Source organism: Anopheles darlingi, chromosome 2 (assembly GCF_943734745.1).
Source record: "Anopheles darlingi chromosome 2, idAnoDarlMG_H_01, whole genome shotgun sequence".
Lineage (NCBI taxonomy): Eukaryota > Metazoa > Arthropoda > Insecta > Diptera > Culicidae > Anopheles > Anopheles darlingi.
Window position 1 is genome coordinate 39,844,403 of NC_064874.1, and position 10,000 is coordinate 39,854,402.

General features: G+C 43.9%; 1 protein-coding gene and 1 non-coding gene across 2 annotated transcripts in view; both read right to left on the minus strand.

The window, feature by feature from the left end:
- The window catches only part of LOC125959653 (adenylyl cyclase 78C), a 48,211-nt gene that overhangs the window by 6,540 nt on the left and 31,671 nt on the right, over nt 1-10,000 (minus strand). Inside the window, exons 3-6 of the mRNA XM_049692484.1 lie at nt 5,011-5,544; nt 1,020-1,474; nt 590-916; nt 256-448 (exon numbers count right to left, since the gene is read on the minus strand). Of these exons, the coding sequence (XP_049548441.1) occupies nt 256-448; nt 590-916; nt 1,020-1,474; nt 5,011-5,470 (1,435 nt within the window). The 5' untranslated portion in view covers nt 5,471-5,544. The remainder of the gene's footprint in view (nt 1-255; nt 449-589; nt 917-1,019; nt 1,475-5,010; nt 5,545-10,000) is intronic.
- On the minus strand, nt 1,817-1,888 carry Trnam-cau (transfer RNA methionine (anticodon CAU)). The gene has a single exon. It is a non-coding gene; the product is annotated as a tRNA-Met (tRNA).

Below are 10,000 nucleotides of genomic sequence, written 5' to 3' on the forward strand. Positions count from 1 at the left end.
CGGTAGAACTTGTTCTACGGAATTGGTATCCCCGATCTCTGGCCTCGAAGTGGTCCTTGAAGGGAGCAACAGCAGACATCAACAAAAACAACAAGGAAATCAAGGGAAAACAATTTGGCTAACCACTGGTACCGAGCGATACGATGGGGAGATGATTTTCTTTTGATCGATTTTCGAATTCAATCGATGGCTTGCGATTAGAGCAAAGCTTCATTTGATACGAGATGGATCCATGGCCGACGTGGATGGACTTACTTGAGTCTAGTAGTCGCTGAGTGCGCTGGTACTCCTTCTCCGATTCTCGCTTGTGCTCCATGGCTTTGTGCGTCTCGATGAAGGCTAACCTTTGACCGCGGTCGGTTAGGTATTTCGTGTACATCCCGGCAAAGTTAATGGCTAGGTAGAGCAGTAGGTTAGCAATCATCTGCCGTACGATACAACTGGGATCCTGAAAAGGGATGGAGAGGCCAATGAGCTGTATTGAAGCATTTGCGAATTGACAGTGAAAAACAGTCGTGATGCAACAAGTGATCAAACACAAGGGGAAAGGAGGCTTCGATCGCGCACTAGCCCAGGACTCAGAACTTACCTTGTCATGGAGAAACTTGTTCAACGATGTCACCAGAAGATGACAAACAGCCGTCATGGAGCCGGCAATCATGCACCACTTGAGTGGTAGTGGCAGCATCGCATACGGTACGAAGATGATGAACAGCACGTACCAGATGAGATACTCGCGCTCGGCAAAGCCCAACCCTTCGCCGAGAAACCCTTGCAGATTGAGCAGCAACCAGGTGCAGACGGCTGCCCAGTGCAGATAGTTGTTGGCAAACAGGCGCCAGCTACCCAGCACGCAGATAAGGAAGTTTGAGATGATACAGCAAACCGACCAGGTCACCTCGTGTGCCTTGATTGTCTGTTTCGAATCGAAAATAGAAGGATAGAAGAGATAGAAGCGTAAAATGTCACGATCTGATGAAAAGACTACTGCAAAAGATTGGTTAAATCTGATCACTCACCATGTTCCGATTGAATCCGATCCATACGGAGGCAAGGACTACCTTCAGCACGAGATCGACCACATTCACGAGGATCAGGGATTTTTGGCGCTGCCGGTGTGAGTACGTCAGATATGATCGCTCCAGCGACGGGGCGCGGAAGGAATTGGTCATCGATGGACACAGGATGCCTTTGACCACGTTGCCTCGTTTGAAGGCCGAGTAGGTATTGTTGGTGTGCGGTTGATTGTGACCGTTCGGAGGAAGATTGCCGTTTCCTGCGGCACCCGTGCTGACGATCCGACATTCGGCGTCCTGTTCTTCGATCGTCGGTTCGTTTCCTCCACCGGGCGGTGGTGGGGGTAGTGGATCACCTCCCTTTCCCTCACCACCATCGCTGCCACACTGCTGGATGGTGAAGGTAGGTGACGTTACACCATTCGGTTTCTGTTCCCCATCATCGTCCATCGGTTTTCCTGTAAATCGGTTCCGTGGAAATAAGCAAATATACGAATCTATTATAAGTCACAATAAAATTCCTTAGCGTTTGTTATGTTTGTATCATTTAAAAATAATTAATTGTTTATTGCAAATGATTTGGTTCTATCAAAGGTTTTTTTTGCTTTCGGATTCTCTGCAAAAACTGCAAAACAAATATATAACTTTTCTATATTTTTGGACAGCGTGTAGTAGTTTAAAAAAATGTAAAACTTTTTCTTTTTTTACAGTTTCTTTGAGAATATTCCGATATTTAATCGGAGGAGAGGAGAGTTATAAAAATAGTCTGTCGGAAAATCTTGTTTTCCTCAAACGCGAAATAGCAGAACGTAGTTTCGATCTACGGACCTCTGGGTTATGGGCCCAGCACGCTTCCACTGCGCCACTCTGCTGTATTATCCTGAATTATTTAGGACCTATACATGAAAACAAGTCCTGGAATAAGGACATAAAAAACATAACCTAATAAAATCGCTCATAATTGTGCAACAATTGAAGAAAATGTTCCTTCAAAATTACTCATTGATTAGTTGCTCTCCATGAATGCGCTGCGTTAAAATGGATATTTTACTGTATGCAACAGTTTTGGAAAACATATAAAAATCACTTATACTATCGAAGCGAATATACGAATGTCAAACATTTAAGTTTATAAGAGTTTAGTTTACGGTTGTTCTTTTCTGTGGAATTCTTCAGATTTATTGAATTGGAAGTTCCTTTGCAATTCCAAAGCGTTACATGAAATTATCTACCATGTCACCTTGAAACATCTCGGATTTCTTGGGATGAAAATGATTTGAATAATGTATTTATTTCAATACTTAATCTTGCCACAAATCCTCCATTCACTCCTGCCATGCTTTCAGTTGAATCTGTGGCTCCCAACAACTCACCGCAAATGCTCGGAGTGCTGCCCATGAATTATCTCATTAGTCATGGCAGCAAGAATGACCGCGTCGACAAACGACGGCACCAAACTCCACCCCGCCCATGCTGCTGACAATGATCAATGAACCTCTCCCGTCTCCCCAAACAACATCTCCTCGTCTGACCAAAAATGAAACTGACAATTGGCGTCCATATCTCAGTTGCCGACTACAGACTAAACAAGGCACGCACCCACTCCCCCTGCCAACGGATGAATCACGGAAAAACCCACCAATCAAAGTCAATCAGAACAACGATACCAACGGTGGTGGCAGCGGCTCAACTTCCGTAGGATAGCTAACCGACACTAGACAGACCCTCCAGCATGCATATCCTTGCCGATACTCTCGATAACAAACCGACCGCAAATCGAGTGGCTCCGTTAATCGTTCAATGGTCGGTCGGTTTCGACCATCACTTTTGGCAGAATTACGGTCCTCGCTTACTGCTCACGCTAAACGAGCAGCTGCTGGTTGTACGGCAAATCGAAACAAATCTTCAGCGACCACACCACTCGTGTCCTTTTGACCGATCGGTTGTGTTGTGTAAATTGTTGTCTCGCCAATGCCTTTTCGCTTAGCTCAATCGACGGATGATGATCATGGAATAAAGGAAAAACCATCGAACGCACGAACGACGGAAGCTATTTATAGCCCCCGAAAGCCCTCTTTCAGTTCTTCTGCTTCTCTCTCGCTCTCTTCTTTCCAGTTCATCACGGATGACCATGCCCATCTGGCTGACTGATGGGTAGCAATGGACACCAGAATACTTCACCGAATCGGGTCACGCATTAGAATGATATAAAAAGAGCAGAATGGGCTACGCTACAAGAAGAAAACATAAAAGAAGCAACATAAGGAGCATCGATATGTCCCAGTCGAAGGTGAAAGCTTCGAGCCAACGGCAAATCCAGTATGAAAACGGTGAGGGTGAGCAATTTATCGATTATTCAATTTACCGCAGAATCCACCTAGGTGAAAACGGGCGTTCGGTTGGCGCGCATTGACATTTTTATGTTATTGAATGTTTTGCTTCAACAATGTTGTCGTTTTAAAATCGATCCACATTGTGCTATCTTCCTTAAAAGTTTTACCATTCATGGAGTTAAGCAAAAACCGAAACAAATGCCAGCCTGATAGTAAAAGGCCAGGGCTTTCGATGAGTACATCGAGAGTTATTAGTAAAGTTAGATTTTCGCATTTTTAGCGAGGGCGCAAACATCTACAGGTTGAGTGATGTCCTGCTAGAACATGAAATTTTTACGATTGATCAACTCTGGTCGTATGTTGTTGATGGTTTCATTCAATTTGACCAGTTTTTGACGGTAGACATACGAATCAATCGTTGGATTTCTAGTAAGTGGCTCAAAAGTTACACAAACCGTTCCAATCTCACTGAACTGACAGCATAATCTTCTTTTTGGTGAATATTATCTTTTGAGGTCGTTTGGAGCAATACCCAATACAGTTCCACATTTTCCTATATTTATTATTATAAACAATTCAATATTGAACATATGTGATGATTTACTCGTAAAATGATCGAATTCATAACGTAAACAACAAACCGCAAGCGTTAAAGAGATTTTTTCCATGAATTTCTTTCAATTCATGTGGTACCCGGAATATGGAGCTGTTCCACGAGCCTAAGACACTTTAAACGGCATCTGCTACTAATACCAAATTTGACACAAACAGTCTTTAATTCCCTATTTTACTCTTCTCATATGTTTTTTGGAACATACACGACATTCTGTAAAAATAATAAAGTAAAATGAGTCCAAAACAATCGCTTTTAGACTCCATATTGAAAATGAGGCCATACAGACAATAATAAACGGAATTATGCACACTTTTTCCTGAGGCAAGCCATGTTGCTAACAAATAATAAATGCCATAAGAATAAATTTACAAATGTATTACTAGACTTTAGTAGAAACCGCTACAAAAATTCCATTTCCATCTATATGGAATAAAAAGGCAATTCCTTATTAAACAACCTAATAATTGAGAAATTGTATCCGATATTATCAATTCACTTAACAGCATCAAAATCAAATCGATCCTTACAACATGATCGTGTATTAGCTACTAACAAGATCCATTACGTATAATGTCACCATTTCTGGTTCTGTCTTCTTGAAGCATTTCAAACATTCCACCCTCTCTTATGGCAAAAGATGTGTTTGAGTGTAAGGACAGACGGAAGCTACGAAACTTTACGGCCCGGCCCGGTGGAATATCGGCACCGATCATCATGAGATAGAGGAAGAGTTTTATTAATAGGGTCTCTCATCGGTTGATTCTCCATTTTATTCCGGAGAACCCTGCGGGACGTGCGTGTTCGAGTTCGGTTTTGGGGAAACTTTGTGCCTTTTCACACACACACACACGCACGCATGCACACATATCCGGTTGGTTTCCCCTCGCGGAGAAGAAATAAAGTTGATTCCATCTCGGCACTACTTGAAACCCTCGGGACTGAGATGAACATATTTTGGCGGCATCGCATGACGGTTCGTGAACTTCGCACAAGAACATAAGTTCACCTTTCCGAAACGATTGCTTAGCAAATGAAAGGGACTTACCTGTACTGAGGTCACTGCCACCATTTTCCATCTTCGGCAGTGTCCCGTTCGATTGCGAGGGTAACCGTAGCCCGGTCAAGGGTAACGAGGGGAACCGATCACATCGTATGCTGGTAGCCGTTTGCCACGGTTGCTGGTGCTCGATCTCCTCCGATGCGGCCTGGCGGTAGAGCCGTGGAGTGCTGTCGGAATCCGTGTTAGCTTCCGGTGCCTGAGCCCCATCACCGGGAACTCGCGGGATTTTCGCCATATCTTCACTGACGGTATCGCTACCGGTGTTTAGCGTTCCTGGACGTTCCAGCTCGAGGTCGAGCGTTGCGCCCGCATTAACAATTCCCCCGTCGACGGGGTAGACCTGGTGGTTCATGCGCTCCTCACTACTGCTACTACCGAGCCCAACCCGGTCCAACACACCGGCCGCTATATTACGCGCCGCATCCGGCGACACGAGTAGCTCCATCGCTGATGCCCGTTTGGTGGCCGCCGCTTGGCTAATTTAACCGGAGAAGCTTATTGTGCACTAAATGGAAAATCCTGTGAATCAGACGAGAAAGGGTGGAATGAATGTTTTGAAAAGATTTTTTTTCCTTTTTTCAGATTTAAAGTAACAAGAAACCTTCCTGCCTCTGCTTCCGATTCTGGTTCTTTCGGTTAAGGTTAACTAAGGCTTAAAGCCACCAGCGAACGCAGCAAAACCTAATCGATTTCGGCTCAATCAACCGGAAAGACAAATATTTAAACCCCATAACCCGTGTGGCGACGACGTCGACGACGACGACGAAGGAGAAAGGATACGCCACATGAATGGAAAGGTGGTCCCAAGGCGATCGATCGAAGATGACGTGAGCAGTGAAGCCAGCTAATAAGAACGTTTTGGAGGATTCTCATCCAACAATAGGCTTCAGATAAGAGAAGGGAAGGCTAAGCAAAGAGATTCTCTTAAGACCAATCAATAACTACGAAAGAGGGGTCATTTGGCTGTTTTCCGTCGAGAGAGAGAGAGAAAAAACGCATGTTCGTCGCGAAAAACTTATCTTAAAGCTTCGCTCACTCGTTGGTGTGCGTGCGCTGATCTTGGCCGGGGCGTGCGGCAAATCTGGCATGAGATTTAGATTGGACCCTTCGTTCCACTAGCTCTCTTCCACCGTGTTTCTGACTATATGCCACTTATGGCCCCCCCTCCCGGACTCTTGAACCACATGTTCACAGGCAATTGGACGCCGGTTCCGGATGATTTCCACCGTGCCGGGCTTCATCTTCATCCAATATGCCAAACGTTCGAGCGGCGTTGATAGAGACAGAAATTATTCTCCACCATAGCGGCTGGCGAACTGTCGCTCCCACGGGCTATCGGAACCTTTTTCCATGCCCTCTCCTTCGTTCGATTGGACGTTGTCATGCGCCAGCGAAAGAATGGTGAGAATTCTTGTCGCAAATCAGCTCATCAGAGTGTAAAATTGGTAAGACGCCGCACGAAAAACGTGTCACAAAAGCAAACCGAAAATGGAATGAGGAGCAATCGGAAAGAAATAATTAAACCCAACGAAGAAATGGGAAAAATGTAGCCCGAAATAATTGTCCCACTGCCGTGATTTACGTTTTTGTCACGCGAGTGGCAAAACGCGCAGAAAAGCTGTTGGATCGGAATTTTTTTGTCGAATTTAATCGACGACAAAAGGAATGAGAAAGTGATTTGTACGAAAGTTTTAAGAATATGATAAGGATTCGCGGAGGTATATAGTTCTTTAAGATGCATTTGAAGCGAAGATAGGAGAGGAATTTAAATGAAAAAGAAATATTCCATCCTCAGCTCAGCATCGTTTCCAATTAGATTTATGATTTTATGAAAGAAATAAAGATGATGTACAATAGATTTAACTCCAGCCAATAAACCAACTAATTGAGTAATAAACCATAATTCTGCTACACATCAAAGCGACATGATAGCTCAGCGTAAACATTGATACGACATTCCCTATAATAATTGCCTATTCTCTTACAATTGACTAAAATAAACGACAAAAATAAGTCCAAATTAACACAATTCTACTCAATAATAAGCATTTTCCAAATTGCATAATTTTAATTTAATTTCAATTGCATTCAAGTTTGGATCGTTGAATGCTTCTAGTTCTTCAATTAATAAAAAACCAATACATTTGCGACGAATACACATTCTAAATAATACGCCTAACATCTTTTATTACAATCCTGTACCATACACAACTGTAGTTGGTAGCATTAATATGGGTTGTTCGTATAAAGATAGGCAGTAACGTTACCTTTCCCTAAACAGTTTACGACATTCTTTGAGTACATCCTGTCCTTTAACCATTGACGGCCATACTTGTTGTCCCTTCAATAATTGTACCATTATTGCCACACTGGCCACTTTTTAAACATCCTGTCTCTTTTTTGTTTTTGTTGCTCTGTCTGCTCCAACTTTGTGCGTTGTGGTAGTAGCAGTGCAAAGAGCATTACAGCAGTGAACTAACATCCGTGCGCTCCGTGTGGTGTAATTTCGCGACATCCGGTTGCCGGTAGCATCCATCGGTACCGGTCTAAATGGAAGCACGATAGAGACCATACACAGTGTATGCAACCGCTGCCCGTGGCTTGATGGCAAACAAATTACGCGTCAACTGGTGCACACCAACCAGGCCAGCTCCCGGGGCACGAGGTTGCGGTCAGGCCGTTCGCACACGGTCCATGCTGACAGCCTGCTAGTCACCAATCGGTAGGGCAACCATGTTACCGACCATCGATTGTTTGTGTGTCCTTCGATGTTGTCGCGAACGATGACACATTCGCATGGTCTGCAACGAGCTGCACTTGGTTCGTCTGCCTTCCTTACCGAGTGGAGCGACGACGAAATGGCGACATCAACGGGAAAGTACGGGGAAAGATACTAGCACAATCTGTATGCTGACTTGCACACAGCCCGTTCCGATGCGAGGATAAAAAAGAAAGAATCCCACAGCAGGTGTCGCGACCGACGATGAAGCTACTCCCGGGAGGAACACTGCCGGGAGCGTACACGATTCAATTGATTGGAAAGATTTACCGACATTTCCCATCGATGTAACGGTTTGCGGTGCAGCTTCCGTTGGCTGTTGCATCGTATGATCGTGTAAATCAGAGAGCACTAGATGACAACGGGTGTGTACTCGGTCCCACAGTGACATCGATCCTCAACAAAACATACACCCAAGATGAAACTGTTCCCGAGTAGGCCGTATCATATGTACCGGAGATCCGTAGAGATGGGCGCGTCGAAAGACGAAATTGCATTTCCCGACTCGCTACGAGGGCCGAAGGACACGTAGCCATGCAACATTAAGGTTCAACGTTCCGTTGTTGTTGCGCTTCGGTGCACTTCACGGTGGTTTGGATAACTCGTACTGGGCACCGCTGGGTTCATCAACTGATGAACTTTTACTATGCAGTTATCATGGTACCGAGGCTAAAACGAAATTCCCTAGTGTCCACCGTTAGTAACGAGATCAGGTGTCAGCAAAACATAACCAGATTTGATTTTACGAATTTTCTAAACCAATTTGGCAACTACCACTTTTTCCTATACAAGTCAACTACCACTTTTTCCTATAGGCGTGTATGCCTAGCAGCTCAATTAAAGTTGTTATAGTGAGATAATTTCTGCTTTAGTATTTATCGTTGATCCTTGTGACTAGTATAGGTAAAAATAAAAAGATACTTCTATAATGGTCAGATTTAAACTATGTTTTAAAATGTTTAAATAGTAACCAGTACCATAACCACTTTTCTGTTTATGTTCGATCTTCATATTATACTACCGATAATAGCTATTCTACTAACTTTCTACGGTTTTGCGCATATGTTTTATATGCCTCCAAAACTATTATAATGCTTTTATCGAGCCCTTCCTTTAAAAACGAACATCAATGAGATCAATGGGATTTTAATGGGAATATTTTGAATTACTGAAATGATTTCAGTTGCCAATTTATTCTACCTAATTCTTCTGCATCGCAATTCTCCTGTGGCAAAGCATGTCTCAAATAACAACAACTATCGTTTGCAAATGCAATCGGACTCGGCCTGTACTCCGTTAAAACCCTTTGTCTTTACCCGATTCGTTACATTTACTGCTATCACACTGACTGTGTGGATTTACAAACAAATCGCTATCATTCATGTGGGATCAATTTCGGATCGTTGGTAACTGTAGATTCCGTAGATGCAACATTTTCATTCCCATTAAACTGCTGCTGGTGCTTTGTCCGTCTCCTAGCGATGAATTTCTTAAAAGCATTTTATACAGTAGCCATGGGCTCAGTACTCATCAAACATCCAGCCAACGGCAGAACATAGAGTGGTCGGGTGCCAAATCATTCTTCACCTCTCGGCAATCTTGGGGAGAAACTCATTCAATCATCGGTCGCACGATAGGACCATGCTTCCATTTTCGGAAGAGTACTCACCCTTCCTTTCCTTGCCTGTTGCCTAAAACAAACACCCGAACGCGTACGAAATCTGTCCGTCTACCGCATCCGTCTATCAAATCAACACAGCATGATCGGCGTACGCTTGGTTGCAGTAATTGATGCAGGGCATCGACGGCAACCGTGGAAGCTGATCGTTTTGTGGATATCAATTCGCTTGAAAATGCACGCTCGACCTCCCTCATAGACCACGACGGTATGAGAGTTGTTTGTGTTTTTGTTTTGTTGGTTTTCCTATTATCCTTTTTGCTCATTTTTTTACATAAATTTTCACTTTCAATCACTTTACTCAACCGTACCCCCGTATCCCTGTCCTGCCCACCGGAATAGAATGTGACAAATGTCGAGGATCAACAGTGGCGCCTCCGGGGAATGGCGCGCAGCGACTGTCGAGATGTCGGATCGCTAGACGTAAATAGTCGGTACCTAGTCGGAACCAACAAATTTTACGATCTCCATTCATCCATCGTGCACCGTGGGAAATGGTGTGACAATTTGTTGAAGTG